Raw genomic sequence first — 21548 nt, 5'->3', positions numbered from 1 at the left:
CCATACGGACATAGGGTTTGGCTACATGTTCTTATATTTTACTGGAGTGGAAAGGAATCTCTCATTTTATCAAACTGAGGCCATTTCCCATATGAAAATAAGTTAATTGAACTAGAATTATCGGTTGCAAACTAAACAAGAAGATGATTGGTTTCTTCTTTGAACTGTATTATGATAAGATAGACCTATTTAAAGTTTAATCAGATTTTTTAATTAAATCCTGTAGAATACAAGGATTTTCTTTGCCTAAATCTTTACAATCTATTAACTTCTAGTCACTCTTCATACTGTGTTAAAAAAACGGATGAAATTATTAAAATTAATGACACTGTCACAAATCACAATTGCCAAGTTTAGTTTTCTGCAATGAAAATATAGTTTGATTCCTATAAGCAATCTGGCATTGCAATTTGTCAAAATATACCCGAAATTAATAGTGTATAAAGGTAACAATTGAGGGTTTTCCTCTATCTTCCAGGTTTTAGTACCTCAAATTATCTCAATTTCACATAAATCACCTTGACAATATGTAGAATTGATTGTTCTATTTATTTATTTATTATTTTGGTGCAAAGGCTCTCAGAAGTTAACTTCCAGCCTTTCAGGTAACTATCAATCAGAATTCTGATAAATGGAGTTATCTTTATTATTCACAAACTCAAGAACCAAATAGAAGAGAGTTATATGGGATTCAAAAACAAAGAATTTCATTATCAGTTGACAACATCTTGGTAGGAGAGAGCATATATAATCTATCTCTCCACTCACTGTCATGTCAATTGTCAAAAATTATCTACATTTACATTTCTTATATTCTTCAATGGAATAAAATCATTTAACTAAAAAAATCATCAAAATTCTGGCGAGAGCATTTTTTTGTTCATTTTTCAGCTGGCTTGCAACCGAGAAGTGAGATCAATGAAGACATCTTCGTCACACGGAATTGTAAGACCGCCCATAGGGTGATTGAAGCCAAACTCTTCCTCTGCCGTGTTGAGCAAATCTAGAAAAGAAGGGTGGTTCAAGTATGATATGGGAACGACAAATCTTGTCTTGTTGATTTCTCCAACGTAAACTGCAATGTGGCCTTTTGGCACATCTGTCTGGTTCCTAGACTGCAGTTTGAGAACTTGCTTGGCATGAAGAATCACGGAAGGTAAATGGATACCCATATCTGATCCTGAATTGAATTGAGAAAAGAACGAGCTGATCTAGGTGGGTTTTGGTTAACTGAAGTACTGGGAATGAAATTTAGTTGCACTACTTGTAATTTTGCAGGTTGAACTCATTGGTGTTTGTATTTATAGCACTAAGGTCTTTGACCAGATTGGCCAATTCGATTGCTATTGAAATCGAAAGATGACCCCACCCCCTCAAATACTCACATGGCGTTGCCCAATTATCTCGATTATCTCCTCTTTCTCTCTCAACTATTTACTATTAGAATATTAATGGTGCAGCCAAGAGACCCATTTTTTTTTTTTTTTGAAGTCACTGTCTAAATATAAACACAGCCATGGCTGGTCAATGTTGATGCCTCTGATTGCAAAGCAGCAAATTCATGTGATAAGTTTTTGGATGAAAATAAAACAATATTCACGTGAGTCCCCCCCTGTTGCTATCTCCATAGTCTCATCAAAGACGTCACATACGGTTGGCTTCCATTACAATTAGACATCAAATATAGATCATTAGAGTTGGATTAGGCACTTTTTTGGGTATGGCTTTAGCTTAAGCACTTGCAATAAGAATATTATTCTTTGGTTTCATTTTCTCCATTCCATGATTGGAACCATCCGTTACATGGCAATATTCGATTCAACCTCTGAACGATGGACATTGAAAATTGTAATATTACTGTGAGAGATCAATCATAACAATGGGGTGAATTCTATTCTTAAAATTAAAATATTCATAATTTTTATTCTTTGGGTTTTGTTTAAGGATTAAAATACCATATCTAGAGAAAATTTTTAGGAAGATTTGAAGGCTTTCAATGTTGTTCATGATTGGAGGGGAAGAAAGAAATTAAAAATCTCAAAGATTGATAGATACACGATTGGAGTAACACATGGAAATTTCCATTTTTTCTGCGCAATTATTTGGTAAGGGCACATGGACTGATTGACCAAATTTCACCCTGCCAATAAAGTTTGGGCTCTCACATGCACTAATTCTTATTTCTTACACAAAAGATTTTCATAGAAATAGGATCCTGGACTTGGTTCTATAATTTGAGAAAAGGGCAAATTTCTAGCTAGTTTCAGGCCACCATCTTACCATGATTATCTTTTTTTAATAAAAAAAAGAAAACCATGAATATTGATGGATTCTCGGATCCAGAGCGACTGATATCAAGAACATGACCAAAATATAAACTTGGGGAATATCCTTTTACAATGCGCAAAGATGTGTGCAATAATATTGTACATTTCCCAATATCGATATCTTCTTAATTGTCTAAGAGGTTAGCTCAATTGATAATATCATTTTTTTTATACGGGTGATTTTAGATGCAAGTTCAGCTAATGATTTATTGTTGGAGTTATTTAAAATGCATGATTTACAATAATTGTTTTTTAAGTCATCAAGTATTACATATTCTATTCTAATTTGAAAAATCGAATAATTTATTTACTTTTGAAATTTTCGTAAAAAAAAAAAATCTTCTTAATTGTGCTTTTTACACTTTACTGCTTTCAATTTTCTTTGATTTTGTTGTAGTTCTCACTTTAATATCCTGGTCATTGAGATCAATGTATTACTAAGGGATCTCATTAAAACATTTAGAATGAGTTATTACAAAATAATAAAAGAAAGAAGAAAAGAGAATGGATGAAATAACTCATTACGTTTTGACAGAACATTTAATTTTTGTCCATAATGTTAGAAGACGTGTTTAGAACTGTTAATGCAGATTCATAAACGTTGCATAGTTGAATGTTTCAAATTGTTCTTGTTTTTTGTTGTTGGTTATTTTTTGTTATTCATGTTTGTGGTCATGACGTAATATTAGGATCATGATTTTATTGATCGTTATTAATTAAGCTTTAAATTGTAATGTTTCTAATGTTAAATAAAATAGAGTTTTCTTTGCTTCAAAATACATTGCTCTCAATTTTCATTTGCTTTTACTATAGCAATACTCTGTGTTTCTTTTTTTATTCAAAATTAATAACATTTGGTATTAGAGCTTTCTTCTTAAGGGATCTGTGTATGAATTTGATGCATCATAAAAGCTAAAGCCAATCTCTCCACAATTGCTCTGGCAGTATTCGACGGAGACAACTACCAGATTTGGGTAGTACATATGGAGACATACTTGAAAACTTTGGATCTTTGGGAAGCAGTGGAAGAAGACTATCAAATTCTTGCACTTCTAAACAATCCCACCATGGCACAGATGAAAGCATAGAAAGAAAATAAGATAAAGAAATCAAAGGCAAATGCCTACTTGTTTGCTGCAGTCTCATCCACCATTTTCACTCATATCATGTCTCTGAAGTAAGCAAAAGAGATATGAGATTATCTCAAGAATGAATACGAAGGAGATGAAAGAATTAAAGGGATGCAAGTCCTGAACTTAATCAGGGAATTTGAACTTTAAAGAATGAAGGACTCCGAGAGAATTAAAGATTACCTCGACAGGCTTTTTAATATCACAAACAAAGTAAAGCTTATTGTATCTGAATTTACTGACTTAAGAATTTTAAAAAAAATTCTTGTTACAGTACCTGAAAGATATGAAGCAACCATTACTATCTTGGAGAATACCAAAGATCTATAAAAAATTTTCTTAGCATAATTGCTTAATGCATTGCAAGCATAAGAACAAGGAAGATTGATGAGGAAGGATACAACAACCGAGGAGCTTTGGCACCCAAGCATCAAAACATGGCAAAAAATAAAAGGAATAAGAAGAAGGATTTTGAAAAAAATGGGGCAAGTACAACATTAGCCAATGCAAAAGAAAAAAATGAAAATAAGAAGAAATGTTATCCACTTTATGAACACTACAAAAAGAAGGGTCATTCTCCATTTAGATGCCGGAGAAAACTTGATGTTAAGTGCAATAAATTCAATCAGATGGGGTGTGAAGCTATTATCTATAAAAACAAAAATCGATAACATGGTGAAGAGGTAAATATTACCGATCAAGAGGAGAAGGATCATTTGTTCGTAGCTATATATTTCTCTGGCATCGAATCAAGTGAGAGTTGGCTAATAAACAGTAGTTATACTAATCACATGACACATGACAATGATCTATTCAGGGAACTAAACAACGCAAACTCATTAAAGGTTTGAGTTGGTAATGGCAAGTAAATAATTGTGAAAGGAAAAAGAACAGTTGTAATTTTAACTTGTTCAGGTACAAAGTTCATTTTTGATGTGTTGTATGTTCCTGAAATTGGTCAAAACTTGTTAAGTGTTGGACAACTAATTGAAAAGGGTTATAAAGTTATGTTCAAAGACAAAAGTTGCTTGATTAAAGATGCAATTGGCCAAGATATTTTCAAAGTAAAAATGAAAAAAAAAAGCTTTGTTCTAAATCCATAGGAGGAGCAAACTGCTTTCCCAATCAAAGAAAATATCACTAAAGTATGGCACAAGAGGTTCGGGCACTATCATCATCAGAGGACTCAAGATGAAATCTAAAAAGATGACAAATGATCTTTCAAAACTTGATGATCATATTCTAAACTGTAAAGCATGTCAGTTTGAAAAGCAAAATAGGAAACCATTTCCTAAGGTAACATGGAAAGCATCAAAGAAGCTACAATTAATTCATACTGACATTGCAGGCCCACAAAGAATGCCTTCTCTGAAAGGTAATCTTTATTATGTTGCATTTATTGATGATTTCTACCGTGTGTGTTAGATCTTCTTTTTGAAGCATAAGTCAGAAGTGGCTCAAGTCTTCTGAAACTTTAAAGCCAGAGTTGAGAACAAGAATGACTGTAGAATTCAAACTTTCAGTTCAAACAATGGCAAAGAGTACACCTCTGAAGCATTCAATCATTTTTGTGAGGAGATATGCATCCAACATCAATTAATCACTCCATACACTCCACAACAAAATGGAGTAAATGAGAGACGGAATAGATTCATATTGGAGATGACACGATGTATGCTATATGAGAAGAAGTTACCAAAGCAATTTTGGGAGTAAATTTTTTTTTTTTTGCAAAACAAACTTCCTACAATAGTAATGAAGGATCAAACACCCTTTGAGGCATGGTATGGTTATAAACCATCTCTAAATTTCTTTAAAATATTTAAATGTTTGTGCTTCATTTATGTTCCACAGATTAAGAAAGATAAACTGGATAAAAGAGCACTTCCAAGCATCTTCATTGGCTACAGCTCGCTTGTAAAAGCTTATAAAGTTTTCCAACCACAAACTAAAAAAATTATGATAAGCAGGGATGTGCACTTTATGGAAGACGAATAGTGAAACTGGGATGATGCAAAGAAGATGGATCCATCTTCAAAAGAGCCCAAGCTCAAGTTTTTTGTTTTGGACACAGTAAAACAAAGCATTGGAGACTGAGAGAATGAAATGGTGGATAACAGTCCTATTAGAGGCACAAGACTACTTTATGATGTTTATCAAAGATGTAATATTGCTGTATGTGAACCTATAGATTATGAAGAAGCTAAGACGGATCAAAATTGAATTGCTGCAATGAAAAATGAGCTATTAATTATTAAAAAGAATAAAACATGGTAGTTGGTTGATCGACCCTAAAACAGAAAGGTAATTAGAGTTAAATGGGTGTATAGAACCAAGCTTAATGTTGATGGCTCAATCAACAAGTATAAAGCTAGCCTCATGGTTAAAGGATATGCTCAAATACTTGGTGTGGACTACTTAAATACCTTCACACCAGTCACTACACTCGACACCATTAGGCTCTTACTTGCCGTTGTAGCATAAAAGAATTGAAAGGTATACCGGTTAGATGTCAAGTTAGCATTCTTTAATGATTTTTTGCAGGAGAAAATTTATGTAGAGCAACCGAAAGGCTACGTAAAGAAAGGAGAAAAAGACAATATCTATCTTCTTAAAAAGGTACTTTACGGATTGAAGCAAGCTCCAAGAGCTTGGTACAGCAGGATTGATAAACATTTACAAAAGTTAAGATTTGCTAAAAGCTTATCTGAATCAATATTATAAGTCAAGCACAATGTAGCTGACAATCTTATCATCTCACTATATGTGATGACCTACTTGTGATAGGAAACAACACAAGTATTATGGAAAAGTTTAAGCAAGAGATGATGGAGTTTTTTGAGATGTTAAATCTTGGATTGATGACCTTTTTTCTTGGAATGAAAATCATATAGAATGAACATGAAGTCTTCATCTATCAAAAGAAATATGCCAAAAAGATTCTGAAGAAGTTTAAACTCGAAGAATGTAAAGAAATGAGCATACTGATGAACTCAAAGAAAAAGCTCTGTAAAGAAGATGGAACAAAGAAGATTGATCAAGCATATTTCAGAAGCCTGATTGGTTGCTTAATGTATCACAGCAACTTGCTTTGACATTTTGAATGCTGTAAGCATTTTGTCTCGATTTATACACTATACAAACAAATAGCATCTCAAGGCTACAAAGAGGGTACTTAGATATGTGATTTTGGCATTAAATACACAAGGAGCAAAGAGTTTAAGCTGGTTAATTTCTCAAATAGTGATTGGAGAGGTTCCATTGATGATATGAAGAGCACTTAAGGCTATTGTTTCACACTTGGTTCTAGTGTTTTCTCATAGAGCTGAAAAAAATAAGAAACTGTAGCTCAATCCATAGCTGAAGTAGAGTTTGTTGCTGCAACAACTGCTATTAATCAAGCTTTGTGACTGAGAAAGATTTTAATCGATCTTAACTTATGGCAAGAGAAAAGCATGGAGATTCTTGTTGACAACCAAACTGCTATTGCTATCTCTCAAAATCCTGTATTTCATGGGAAAACTAAGCATTTTAATATTAAGTTATACTTCTTAAGAGAAGTACAGAAAGATGGAGCTGTTGTTCTTATCTACTGCAAAATAAAAGATCAGGTTACAGATGTTTTCACCAAGCCATTGCCAGTTATCGAGTTTGAATTTCTAAAGACAAAACTTGGTGTTTGCAGCTCTTAAAGTAAGGAGGAGTGTTAGAAGACATGCTTAGAACTGCTGATATGTATTCATAAACATTGCTTAGTTGAATGTTTCAAATTGTTCTTGTTTTTTGGTGTTGGTTATTTTTTGTTATTCATATTTGTAGTCATGGCGTAATCTTAGGACCATGATTTTAGTAGATCGTTATTAATTAAGCTTTAAATTGTAGTGTTTCTGATGTTAGGTGAAATTAAGTTTTTTTTTTTCAAAATATGTTGCTCACAAATTTCATTTGCCTTTACTATAGCAATACTCTATTTTTCTTTTCTTATTCAAAATTAATAACACATAAAAACAGAAACAAGAGAATGAGAGCCCTTTTGTTCCACTTCTGTAAGACTAGCTAGAAATTGGAAGAAATTAAACTTGAAGATAAAAAATCAAAGTTTAAATATTTTGATGCCTAAAACCAATCAGCATCATAGATATATCATTTGAAAGTAGTGAGGTTTTTGTTATCAGTAATGGATTGTATATGGAAAGATCGACTAGCTTGACGAACCCCAATTGGTTGGTAGGAAAAAGAAAGTACTTAAAGTTAGTCTATAAATTATTTTCTTTGATTTTCAACGTCCCATTATCCCAAGAAATTTGCAGCTTTTGTTCTCTTCGTAACGAAAAAAAAAAGGAAAACAAAATGGTGAAGTATTGACAATCTTCATCCTTTTATTAGGCATGCAATCGAGAAGTGAGATTTATGAAGGCATCTTCTCTGCACGTAATTGTTAGACGACCCATCAGATGATTAAAGCCAACTCTTCCTTTGCACGCTTCAGTAAGTCTCTGAATGAAGGATGGTTTAAGACTGATATAGGAACCACAAACCTTTTTTCTTTGTGTCTCCCCAACATAAATTGAATGTGGCCTTTTGGAACATCTGGTTTCTCTTTTGTAACAGGAAGCTGTAGCTTAAGAATTTGCTTGGCGCTGGCAATCATGGACGGTATACGAACACCCATAATGTCTTATTTGAAGTGAAAACAGAAAAACAAGGATTTATAGATTGGTTTCTGAAAATGAAATTGAACTAGATCACTTAGAGCTTATAGTAAAAAAAGCTTGTAAATTTTGTCAGGTTCCTGGAGCTCGAAGGCTGTAAAACTGTTGGCATTTATAGAGTTTGGAGAGGATGAAGGAGACATTGAAGTGCCATAGTTTTCAATTTCGACGAAAACCCAATTTGGCTTGTGTCGTATCCATATTGGCAGCTGTGAGTTCTTAGAGGATCCACTGCACCAAAGAATCACATGGCTTTGCTCAGTTGAATCAACCATTTTCTCACTGTTTCTTAATTATCTATATCTATCTACAATGCATCCACTAAATTGCTCCAGACCAATGATGCAATAGACCTACTAACCCCTTAGTCAAGATAAGCTTACTCCAAAAGCAGGTTTATTAGCCATTTTGATTGAGAAAACAGAGGGCCGTACTTTAGAAAATCCAGAGCAATATTCTCGAGTGACTTAAAGATTTTTGTATAAAAACTAAAAAATACACATATTTCATGCGTCCTTCTAGGTATTGCCAAGCACTTATCGTGTTATTTGTGGCGGTCTTCAACTTTTTCATCAAACCTAAAAGACTGACGGAACCATGAATTCTAGGTTTTGGATAAAAGGGTTGAAAGCAGTCGTGTTTGAGTTGAATTACTTTTGCTCCGTTTGGTCAAACTGGGATCCTTCGTTTATGAATAGTATTGAGAAAATGTGATGTATCTAATCTTATGTTAAAAGAATATATGGATATGATATGATATATATATTTAAATTTAAATTTGTAAAATTTTTTTTTGTGAGATAAAATCGTAAAGTCTTCAAGTCAAAATGAATAATACTTTACAGGTTAGGTACGAATTTTCACAAATGATATCAAGATGGTCATCAGTCAACAAAAATTAAGTGTTATATCATGAGAGTCACTAAGTGCTACACGGTAAAAAGTCACCTTTAGAATCCGGAGAGAATTTATACCAATCCCATATCAAGAAATTCTGAGGAACTATCCCAAACGTCTTTGCTCTCATGATGTACTTTCACAACTAATGCCTTTTTGTCTACTAGGAGCTAGAGCCTTCTTTGTAGCTGTTCACTAAGATGAAAATGATTTGATAACTTGTTTCTTTAATGTGGGGTTTCTATTCATTCATCTATCATTAGCTTGTTTCGTTACTAGTAGTTTCATTAGTTATGAAATTACAGAAACCAACCTATGATGTGCCTAAGTAAATGTTTAAATCTAAATATGTGAGATGCTTTTTATGAAGTAAAATTATGAAACTTTTGAGTCAAAGTGGATAATACCTCATATGTTGGGTACAAGTCTCCACAAATGATATCAAAGCAGTCACTAGTCGGCAAGAATTAAGTGTTATATTTTAGGAGTCACTAAGTGCTACATCATGGGACCTGTTAGGCCAAAAATCTTTAATCCAATCACATCAGTGGAAGTGAAATCAAATAATCAATCAATTAATCAAGTAACAGTAATTTAACATGATTTAATCCAATCGACCTACGTCCACGTGTGAGAAAAAAGATTAATTAGTTGTAAAAAATTTTAAACAATCAAATCATATCAACTTTACTAATAATCAATACTCATAAGACCCTTTGATCTCTTCTAATCCTATTGAGTATTCTCAACTCAAACAAACACATACCTTTGTGTACCCATGCACCATATCTATGTGGACTCTTTCAATCTTCTCTAGTCCAATCACATGCATTATACCTATGTGAACCCTCTCAGTCTCCTTTAATTTACTCATAAATATTCAAACATATATACCCATAAGATGTAAATTTTTAGTGCTCTTATGGGGTGTCTATCCCATAAAATCCTACAACTTTCTTATATTTTTTTCTTGTACCTAACCCTATAGAGATTTCACCTATTTATAAGTATACAAACTTACCTATTAAGAATCTCTTTCCTTTTAAAATTTTTTTTCTGTAAATTTTTTTGTCCATCAAGCAATATCTAACCAATTCCAAACAAAACTCTTATGGGATTTGAGTCAATATTCCTAGCAATCTTCATCTTGACTCAAATTTCATTAAATCATCATTTTCATGCTAGACATGCTTGGCTCTACCTATAATAAAAATATCATAATCATATTCTCTTGTATATCTTCACATTTCACGTAAACTGATTCTTAATTCTCAAAATATGAACTCGAACTCTTCTCTTGAATCAAGTTCTTTTGGGCTTGCCTCTTCCCACGTCTTGAACTATGCTTTAATACCACTTGTTGGATATTACTACAACTCTGATATTACTTGTTAGGGATTACCACAACTCTGATACCATTGTTAAGTCAAAAGGCCTCAATTTAATTATATCAGCAAAAGTAAAATCAAATAATCAATCAATCAATCAAGAGACAGTAATTTAACATAGTTCGGTTCAATCGACATATGTTTATGGATGAGAAAAAAATTCATTAGTTGTAAAGAATTACAAACATACAAATCATATCAACCTCACTCAACAATCAATGCTCATAAGACTCTTTCAATTTCTTTTAATCTTATTGAGTATTCTTAACCCAAACAAATACATATCCTTATGCATATATACACCATACCTATGTAGACCTTTTCAATCTCCTCTAGTCCATTCACATGCACTATACCTATGTAGATTCTTTCAGTTTCCTCTAATCCACTCATAAATATCTAAACATATAAACCAATAAGATGTAAATCTCTAGTAATTTTATGGGATGTCTATCCCATAAAATCCTATTACTCTCTTTCATATTTTTTTCATTTCTAACCTTATAGAGATTTCACCTAGTTATAAGTATACAAATTTATTTATTAAAAAATTTTTTCTTTTAAAATTTTTTTCTGCAAGTCAAACTTACCTATTAAGATCCCTTAGCTTTTAAAATTCTTTTTATGTAAGTCTTTTTATCCATCAAGTAATATCTAATCAATCATAAATAAATTTTTATGGGATTTAAGTCATTATTTTCAACAGGATTATGAGAGTCACTAAGTGCTATATCGTGAAAAGCCACCTTTAAAATCCTAACAGCTAGTGTAATCTTGGTCTTATGGTTAGATTCAGCTTGACAAAGACGTCAAGCTTTAAAGGTAAAAAAATTGTGACTCTCCCAATCCCAAATTGGAAGAATGTGTCGATATGATATGATATATATATTTAGAGATCTAAACCTAAAAATCTGTGAGCTACCTTTTGTAAGATAAAATCTTAAGACTTTTGGGTCAAAAAGGATAATACTTTACAAGTTGGGTGTGGGTCTCCACAAATAGTATCAGAGCAATCACTAGTTGATGAAAACTAAGTGCTACATGATAGGACTATAGGAGTCACTAAGTGCTACATAGTGGGAAAAAACTTCTAAAATCTTAGTGTAATCTTGGTCATGTCGTTGGACTTGACTTAACAAGCAAGGATGTCAAGCTTTACAAGTGGATAGATTGTAACATCTCCAATCTCACATTGAAAAAATGTGTGGATATGGTATGATATATATATAGAAATCTAAAGCTAAACCTATAAGGCACCTTTTGTAAGATTAAACCATGTGACTTTCGGATCAAAATAGATAATACTTGATAGGTTACGTATGGGTCTTCGTAAATAGTATCAAAGTGATCACCAATCGACGAGAATTAAGTGCTACATCGTAGGAGTCACTAAGTGCTATACGATGGGCAGCCACCTTTAAAATCCTAATGTCTAGTGTGATTTTTGTTTTATGGTTGAACTTGACTTGACATGGATTGTAATGCTTCCAATCCCACATTGAAAAAATGTGTGGATATGATATGATATATATGTAGACTTAGCTTAACAGGGATAAGAAGCTTTAAAGGTAGAGAAATTGTGACGCCTCCAATCCCACATAAGAAAAATGTGTTGATATAATATGATATATATGTAAGATCTAAACCTAAAACAAGTAAAGTGTCTTTTGTGAGACAAAATAATGAAACATTCAGATTCAAAAAGAAATAATACCTTACAGATTGAATCCGGTTCTTTATAGAAAAAAATGGCTCAGTAGTCCTTAAGGTTTCAAGGTGAATTCAACAAAGACCAAATGGTTTTATGTTGTCAGTCGATTGACAACTGAGAGAGGACCCACTGCATCAAAGAATCACATGGCTTTGCTCACTTTGCATCATCCGTTCTTTAGCTCATTATTTGTTTGTTACTTATATATTAATTCATCTACCAATTGCTCTCACTTGCATGTAGTAGATGTTAGGAATCACCATAGCTTTGATACCACTTGTTAGGTTAAAAAGCCTTAATTTAATCATACTAGTAGAAGTAAAATCAAATAATTAATCAAACACATAAAAGATAACAATTTAATGTGATTTGATCTAATAGCCCTACATCCACGAATGAGAAACGAAATTCATTAGTTGTAGAGAATTACAAATAAACAAATTAAATCATCAACTTTTTAATAATCAATACTCATAAGACACTCTTAATTTTTTTTAATCCTATAGAGTATTCTTAACCCAAATAAACTCATACCCATGTGCACCCTTTCAACACAAATAAATAATACCCATATGTACCCATTCATCATACTTATGTGGACCCTCTCAATCTCCTCTAGTCCACTCATAAACATACACACCCATAAGATGTAAATCTCCAATACTCCTATGGATGTCTATCCCATAAAATCCTATAACTTTCTTATATATTTTTTTTCATATCTAACCCTATAGAGGCTTCACCTATTTATAAGGATACAAATTTACCTATTAAGAATCTCTTTCTTTTAGAATTCTTCTGTCAAACTTACCTATTCAGAATTCATTTTCTTTTAGAATTATTCTTTTGCAAGTCTTCTTATTCAACAAGTAATATCTGTCCAATCTCAAACAAATCTCTTATGAGATTTGAGTCATTATTTTTAACAATCTCCATCTTAACTCAAATTTCATCAAATTATCTGTCTTTATACTAGACATGCTTGGCTTCACTTATAATGAAAGTCTCACAATCATCTTCTCTTGTGTGTTTTTACTCTTTATGAAAATCAATCTTTAATTATCAAAACATGAACTCAAACTTTTCTCTTGAATTAAGCTTCTCTGAGCTTGCCTCTTTTCATGCCTCGAACCATGTTCTGATACCACTTGTTAGAGATAATACCACTTATTGGGGATCACCATAGCTTTGATACCATTTGCTGAGTCAAAAAGCCCTAATCCAATCACACTAGTGAGATCAAAATCAAACACATAAAAGATAATAATTTAATATGGTTCAATCTACAAATGAGAACCAAGATCTATTGGTTGTAGAGAATTACAAACAAACAAATTAAATCATCAACTTCTCAATAATCTTCACGCCCTGAGATCAAGACATAACACGACCATATTACTTTAAAGTAAAACCTCAAAGTAATACGAAGCCTAATCCATAACCATTGAATAACTCTTAAATATAATAAGGTTCTCATTAAACAAAAATAACTAAATAACAAGTCTCCAAAAGTTCAAAGTTGAGTATTACAATTAAAAGAAACAATACTTCATAAAATCTTAATTTTTAAGTAGTTCTCCAATGCTCGATTCTTCTAGCTTTTCTCAAGCTAATCATACTTATCATTCATAACATTTATAAAAGAAAAGAAAATAGAGAACGAGCAAATCACAGTTCAGTAAGTAAAGGCTCACACACCTTATCGGATCAAACATTAGTTTCATACGTATTATATAGATCGTTCTTAAAATATTTATCAACTCATAATGTCAAAAATAATTAAAAAATTAGCATTCTATTAAGCATTCATAGATAAAAAATCAGAATTAAAATATGTCACCAAATCTTGGATCAATTTATAAAAATCATTCATCACAAACCATCATCATCATTCATTTATCATTAGCTACGGTCATTGCTATAACCCTTGACATTGGCCGTATCGACAATTTCATCCTCATGATCATTGCTAACTATTATAACCCGCTAGCTAGGGCCTTACACTAACTACTATAACCTGTTAGCAAGGCCGTATGATCATGTTTTTGCTAACTACTGTAACCCGTTAGTCAGGGTCGTAGAACTAGTTCTGGTATCGATGATCTCACTTTCCAGGGATGTAAAAACATAGCCATCACAAAATCATTCTTTAAACATAAATCATTTTTTCATTTCATTCATAAGCATTATCCATCATTTATATAGAGAAACAAAAAATAATTATATGCTTGATCCTATTTTCATACATAAAAAATAATGAAATAAAATATTTATTCATTTAAAAACATACATATATACATAGATTCGAAAATAAGTAAAGTGTATGACATTCTACTTAGCTCATTTCGATTTCACCACGCAGTTTTTCTCACTCAGTAATTAATGGCCTATTCAAGATAATTTCAATATAACAGTTATTAATCAACCCATTTGAGACCACTTATACCGAAATAATTAAGTTAAATAAGAAATAACTCGAGTAATTAATTCTAGCAGCCTACACTACTTTTACTAAAATGATCATATCTCAAGATATCTAATTCAGAATTAAAATCTTTTTAATGCGTTAGAAACTAGACTCGATAAGCTTTCTAATCATATATGGCTCATCTCATGATTCCTTGTGATTAATCATAACAATTTTTGAAATTCACGTCATATGTTGCTGTCAGACAGCCTGTATACCTTCTTATAAAAATTACATATTTATTTATAGAAAACTCCAAATTTAATTTCGCTTATTTCGTTGGAAAGTAGACTCAATAAGCTTTTCAAACATGTATGGCTTAACCTATAAATCCTTGTCTAAAAATTAAAAGGAATTTCGCAATTCCTCTCTACTGCTGCTACTAGGCAGCCTGCACATCCTTAGGTAAAAATTAGGTACTCTTCATAGAAAACTCGAATTCAACTCCTATTTGTTTCATTAGAAAGTAGATTCAACATGCTTTTCTAATGGTATATAATAATCATAGCAGTATTTAATCCTTTAATACAAAATATAACCTTAATCCATCACTGTAAACATAAGGTTCATATCAAAATTCATACGAAACAAAATTTTCCTTTCTATTCCCATCAAATTTTTGTTTCAACAATAAAATCACATTACCAACTTTCTAAATACTTAATTAGACCCTAATTAAAACCTAAATCATCTACCCAAAGAGGGATAATGGAAACCCTAAAATTTTAGGGTTTCTCGATTACAAATTACACCTTAAGACTTAACAATCAATACTTTAAAATTGAAAGAGATTATTTACTCACCTCTGATTGATAATTCTCCTTGTAGATTTGTTCTTTCCCTTCACTTAGAATCTTTCAATTTATCTTTTCTGTATAAGAAACAGAGGGAAAATAAGTTTGTATTTTTCTTTAGGTTAGTCGTTGACTGAAAACTGAATAAGTTAACCTTATACTGAAATTTGAGTTATTTATTAATAAGTCATGTGCATTTTTTAGTCTTTATTAAAGAGTCCCTCCACTTATAAAAATACTTGAAATAGTCTCTTTTTTTTTACGTAAATTACATAATCAATACTCATAAAACACTCTTAATCTCCTCATCTTATAAAGTATTCTCAACCCAAATAAATACATACCCATATGTACCCTTTCAACACAAATAAACACATATCCATATGTACCCATTCATCATACTTATGTGACCCTCTCAATCTCCTCTAGTCTACTCACAAACATACACACCCATAAGATGAAAATCTCCAATATTCCTATGAGGTGTCTATCCCATAAAATCTTACAATTTTCTTACATTTTTTTTTTCATAGCTAACTTTGTAGAGACTTTACATATTTATAAGGATACAAATTTACCTATTAAGAATCTCTTTCCTTTTAAAAATTTTTTTTTTGCAAGTTAAACTTACCTATTAAAAATTTTTTTCTTTAAAAATTTTTTTTTTGAAAATTTTTTTATCCATCAAATAATATCTGTTCAATCCAAAATAAATTTTTTATGAGATTTAAATTATTATTCCTAACAATAAATCCACTTACCTGATCTAGTCCAAAGAAGCTCACTCCTAAAGTAGGTTAACCATTATGTTTGGCAAACCAAAGGGCCGTACATTGGAAAATCCAGAGTAACATGCTCAACTGATGGATTTTTTGTGTAAAAACCAAACAGTTCATGTGTTCTTGCTAGTATCTCCAATTAAGAGCCTAGGTAAGATGCCTATCATATCCCATGCTGCGGTCGACAACTTTTACATCATCCTAATTATAAACGGACACCTGTTTTGGCTCATAAATGTATTGAAATTTGAAACTCACTTTCAGTCCAAGCTAGCATCCTTGATTAGCTGGCAGCGGATAGGCATGTTCCCGTAAGGCATGCCAAGAACATTGGACTAGAGAGGTAATGCTTAGCAACTAGTAAGAAATTGATCTTTGATTCCTGCCACACGGTGCTATAGCTATAGCTAGTGTACGTATGCCAAGATAAATGAATTCGCTTATGAAATTATGATTAAAATTGGGAAATTTATGAATCAATCTGATAATAATTAATAATTATAATAAAAACTGATATTAGAATATTGTTTAAGCATGTCTTGGTTCTTTAGTTTTATCTCATATTTGAATCTTAATTTTTAATTAATTGATAAATAATATAATTTTTATTTTGCACTGGATATCATGCTGTGGGCAATTACCATTTTTGAGGGTCAGGGATAATATACAATTCATAAGCACATGCATACACTGATTGACCGACTTAACCATCCGCCATATATCGGGCACCAATTCACCGTTACACGCATTGGCTCTATCTTTCTATTAAAGAATTGGATAAACATTAAAAAGAGAGGGAAAAGGCTGCTCAAGCATGCATGCAACAGGTATGGGCAGCAGCTCATAGAACAAGAAGAGGCCAAGTTCAAATCAAGGAAATTAATTATCAAATTTCCAAGCTATCAATATCATTACAAGAAAGAGAGAAAAACCATGAACTCCCGGATCTAGAGAAAACTAACCACTTAATTGAGTTACTGACATAAGGAACATGCAACAAAAGCCCAGAGAAATGCTTTTATGGATGTGAAAACCAGTGGGCGAGCTTCGTATAAATAGTTTTGGGGGTCCCTTTTAGGCCCAAGTTGTAATATTATACAAATTCCAAGAGCAAAGACAAAGTACATGTTGATATTTTCATGCATTCAAAATTATCAATGCATCAATTTTCTGAGCTCCTCATTTGATATTTGTCTCTCCTATATATAACCAAACGCCAAGACCAGAAAGTAAAAAACTGCCTTACTTGAGCTGAAGAAAAGCTAGAGAATGGGAATTCGATTGCCTGAGATGATGCTTCATGCAAAGCAAATTATCCGAAGATGGTCACATTCTAAGCACCAATGCTTTTACCAAACATCGGGTGTAGCAAACGTCCCGAAAGGCCATTTCGCTGTTTATGTAGGAGATGAAGAGAAGAACAAGAGATTTGTGGTTCCAATATCCTACTTGAAGCATCCTTTATTCCAAGCCTTGTTGAGCCAGGCTGAGGAAGAGTTCGGTTTTGATTGTCCAGTGGGCGGTCTCATGGTTCCATGCGCTGAAGATGAATTCATCAATCTCACTTCTCGAATAAATCATGCGTGAGTCAATGCCAATAATTAAAGCTCTGGTGATCTTGATTTGGTTTTGGGTAGTTTGATCTTCCATAATTGTAGCTATAGTACTGAAATTTGTAAATGAGTTTGAAGGGTCCAAAATTTTTGCTTCCTGTTTGGGTTTCTTTAAAGGTATAAAAAAAATATGTTAATATTGTATTTTATGCTAGAGCAAATAATTCTGAGAGTTCTTATCTTCAACTTCATTTGTATTGAAGATTTATTTTTCTTGTAACACTCTGTTATGACGAAGGATGAAGATTGCAGAGAATGGATGAGGTAGGATTTATAAATCAACCTAGGTAGTTGGCCAAAGACGGTTTCAGGGCAGTTTTTTTTATCTGAATTTGACATTCAATTTAGGCCTTTTTTTTTTAATTTTTAAGTTGCCCGATTTCACGAAATTTACTTAGTATTTTGATCTGAATTTAGCCTGCAATTTAGGCATATTTTTTGTTTTTGTAGTAGCTAATACCTAGAAATTGTCATAAAATATAATAAAAGGATTGATCATTAATCAAACTTGCTTAGAACATCAGGTTTTCTTGTGAGCAAAGAATAATGATCTTATTGCCAAGCAATTTTTGTTCTTTTTTACCAATTAAAGAATGTTTACATGGGATTAATTGAATTAACCAGACTTACAGAATAAAATTTAAAGAGAGTGCTCCTTTTTCTTTTTTTTTTCTGCTTTTACTATCTCAAATCATGTTGTCTCAATGTAGGCAAGAGAAGGAAGAAATTAATGTTTCTGCATCCTATTTTTGGTGCTGCAAGCAACTATGAACAGTTTAATAATGTAGTTAGACTGATGAAGTACTATTCACTGCATGGAATTGTGAGACCACTCATTGGATAGTTGAATCCGAATTCTTCCTCAGCTATACTTAACAACTTCTGAAATGAAGGCTGATTTAATGAAATTGGAAATACAAATCGCTTCTTTTGGCTTTCCCCAAAATAGACTGCCAAGTATCCTTTGGGAACATCTGTTGAGGTGGAGGCGGCTTGATTTTCAAACAGTTTCGTCTGACAAAGAATCTGCTTGGCATGCATAATTCTAGGCATCCGAATAGCCACACTATTAGTAAGTTGGAGTATGTAAAGATCAAAGAAGAGTTTAAAGAAGAACGGTAATTGCAAATTCTTGATATAACCACAAACGGATTTTTTCAATTAAATTAGATGACAATTTTGAGTTTAATATTTTGATACTACAAGAATTAACAAAAAAAGAAGTGTTATTTCTAAGAATTAGTGTATGTTGTAGATCTCTGACGGGTGGCCCTTACAATTTGTTTTCCTCTGATAACCCAATACCATTTTGACCTTGAAAAACTTGTCTCAGCTCCCCAATTTTTAATGTGTCTCAACATTCACAGGAAAAAAAGCCCAAAACAAAAATAAACTCTCACCTCTTTTCTGTTCCATATTTTAGTAAATCAGCACAGTAAGGTTAAGATAGCCCATGTTATTATGTTTCCTGTCAATGTACTGTATGACAAATTATAAGTCTCAAGCTTGCCTCTAACACAAATGGCGAAGTAGTACTAGTCTTATACCATGAACAACCCATTTACGGATCCAAATCTTCCATATTTTGAGTGGGTCCTTAGTCGGTTTATCTTCGCCGGAAGGAGTAGGCAAACTTTGCTTTCCAGCCATTGCCATGGAATTCTTGATAATGAATTGGAAGACAACGCCATGTGATTCCCCTCATGACCAATGTCTCTATCATTACTGATCAGACCCAAGCAATGGTCCCTTCACCACTCATTCCACATCCCCCTTTTAACACAGGAACATGATTTTCCTTCTACAGCTTTCATCTGTATATACAAGTAAGAATAACTTCATTGGCAACACTTATTTCTCAAGTACTAAAGTTCTTTACCTTCACTTTGCAAGTTTTTTGAAATCTTCCTGTACTTCCCTTCCAGGAACATATCCATCAAAAAAATGGCGATTCGCCTGCCTCGTATGGTCAGTGCTAAGAAAGTTCCCAGGAGCTACTTTGCAGTTTCTGTTGGAGAAAACCAAAAGAGGTTCGTGATACCAGTGTCATTCTTGAACCAGCCTTTATTTCAAGATTTTCTAGGCTTATCAGAAGAAGAATTGGGATATTGTCATCCTACAGGCGGTCGTGTTGAAGAAATCTTTCTTGATGTTACCTCTCGCTTGAATTGATTGTGTTGTGAGAGAATTAACACAAATCAGCCTATACAATTTTGTAAAGCAAACATCACTATACATTGTAAACACTTTTTTCCCATCCTTTTTTGCCTTGGGGAGCAGATATAAAGTCTTCGTAAGCGGAAAATCAGAGATGGTGGTTCCTGTAACTTCTATCAAACTTTTCAATCAATTGGAAAAAATTACAGTATGAAACGCATTATCCTATCGAAATTTTCATTTTTTTTCTTAGAATTTCCTATGGTCCCCTTCTTCTTGTTTGGTCTTCAATATTTAACCGTACATATGATAATATGTTTTGATTCTATTGTTTTTACTGCTTAATCAACAATAGTCATGGACAAGAAAAATTTTCTAATTCTTTTACTCCACTCATGTTTATGTAACTAAGTAATAGACAAATGACTGAATATACAACATCAAATAGCAAACTATTGATAATGTAACGCCCCCAATCTCACATCAAGAAGATGTGTGAATAAAGAATGATATATATGTAGAGACTTAATCCCAAACTTGTGAGGCGTTTTTTGTGGGACAAAACCGTGAGACCTTTGGGTCAAAGTGGACAATACCTCGCAGGTTGGGTGCAGGTCTCTATAAATGATATCAGAGCGGTCACCAGTCCGCAATCGTGAGAGTCACTAAGTGTTACACGGTGGTCTGGTGTGATATTGGTCCTATGGATGGACTCGGCTTGACAGGAACGTCAAGCATTAAAGGTGAGGAGATTGTAACGCCCCCAATCCCACATCAGGAGGATGTGTGAATAAAGAATGATATATATATATATATAGAAATTTAATCTCAAACTTGTGAGACTCTTTTTGTGAGACAAAATCGTGAGATCTTTAGGTCAAAGCGAATAATACCTCAGGTTGGGGTGCAAGTTTCTACAGTTATAATCCAACTTATTGTTTTTTTTTTTTTTCATCTCCAAATTTGAGTATTTTTCTTCTTTAGTTTTCTCCTCTTTAGCTCTCTTTTTCCTACCAATGGCTGTATCTAGTACATTGATGTCAGCAATTATAGGATTCAGTTTCAGGTCAGCAACAGGGATGCAAGGAAACAATCATCAGGAATATTTTGCCATTCATTCCTACATTCCTACAATCTTCTGGATTGATGATATCCATTTTTAGATCAAATAACCATAAATTAGACAGAGTGACTTGATCTTGATGCCCTCATGTCCTTAATAGATTAGAATTAATTTCCTTGTGACCTAACATCTTTTTTAGCCAAAGAGTTAAGATTAAAAAAAAGGTGAGAATGAGGCTTTAATAATTAATGGTCAATATCTACAGATAACTCAACAAATACAGTACTAGAAATGTGGGTTAAAACAGGATTCCTCCGTAAGGTTATATAGTTAGCGACATATACCGCAAATTTCGTGAGTTGTCAGGCGCAAGATTGTTTTTCTCTTCCACCGCACAATTTGATGAGGACAAGTTGTAGCCTGTAGGACACACTTCAGGCGCTCTTCAGAAGTGTTTGTCTTGCAAGTTAATCCACCGAAGGAACACATGCCTGTGATTTTGTGTTGGGA

The 21548-nt window shown here is 32.8% G+C and overlaps 3 protein-coding genes and 2 pseudogenes across 3 annotated transcripts; 2 read left to right on the top strand and 3 right to left on the bottom strand.

Moving 5' to 3' along the window:
• Positions 1-661: 661 nt before the first annotated feature.
• Positions 662-1276, bottom strand: LOC111283206 (auxin-responsive protein SAUR24-like). Its single transcript, XM_022871656.2, has one exon. It carries the CDS (start codon positions 1170-1172, stop codon positions 888-890), a length of 285 nt encoding a protein of 94 aa, XP_022727391.2. The 5' UTR covers positions 1173-1276; the 3' UTR covers positions 662-887.
• A 6491-nt stretch (positions 1277-7767) lies between these two features.
• Positions 7768-8162, bottom strand: LOC111283205 (auxin-responsive protein SAUR23-like; annotated as a pseudogene).
• Positions 8163-17461: 9299 nt separating this feature from the next.
• Positions 17462-18360, top strand: LOC111283199 (auxin-responsive protein SAUR21-like). Its single transcript, XM_022871649.2, has one exon. The coding sequence runs from the start codon at positions 17475-17477 to the stop codon at positions 17790-17792; it is 318 nt and encodes a 105-aa protein (XP_022727384.2). The 5' UTR covers positions 17462-17474; the 3' UTR covers positions 17793-18360.
• Positions 18361-18583: 223 nt separating this feature from the next.
• Positions 18584-18967, bottom strand: LOC111283210 (auxin-induced protein 15A-like; annotated as a pseudogene).
• Positions 18967-20285, top strand: LOC149518933 (auxin-induced protein 15A-like). The gene has a single exon (XM_089761262.1). It carries the CDS (start codon positions 19763-19765, stop codon positions 19988-19990), a length of 228 nt encoding a protein of 75 aa, XP_089617388.1. The 5' UTR covers positions 18967-19762; the 3' UTR covers positions 19991-20285.
• Positions 20286-21548: the final 1263 nt, after the last annotated feature.

This window comes from Durio zibethinus, chromosome 5, assembly GCF_047325235.1.
Source record: "Durio zibethinus cultivar Kanyao isolate XHJ-2024 chromosome 5, ASM4732523v1, whole genome shotgun sequence".
NCBI classification, from domain to species: domain Eukaryota; kingdom Viridiplantae; phylum Streptophyta; class Magnoliopsida; order Malvales; family Malvaceae; genus Durio; species Durio zibethinus.
Note: the sequence above shows the minus strand (reverse complement) of the source record. Positions and strands in the feature narration are given on the sequence as shown.

Excerpts from the sequence above, each read along its gene's own strand:
- LOC111283206 (XM_022871656.2), bottom strand. The coding sequence starts at position 1,172 with ATGGGTATCCATTTACCTTCCGTGATTCTTCATGCCAAGCAAGTTCTC.
- LOC111283199 (XM_022871649.2), top strand. The coding sequence starts at position 17,475 with ATGGGAATTCGATTGCCTGAGATGATGCTTCATGCAAAGCAAATTATC.
- LOC149518933 (XM_089761262.1), top strand. The coding sequence starts at position 19,763 with ATGGCGATTCGCCTGCCTCGTATGGTCAGTGCTAAGAAAGTTCCCAGG.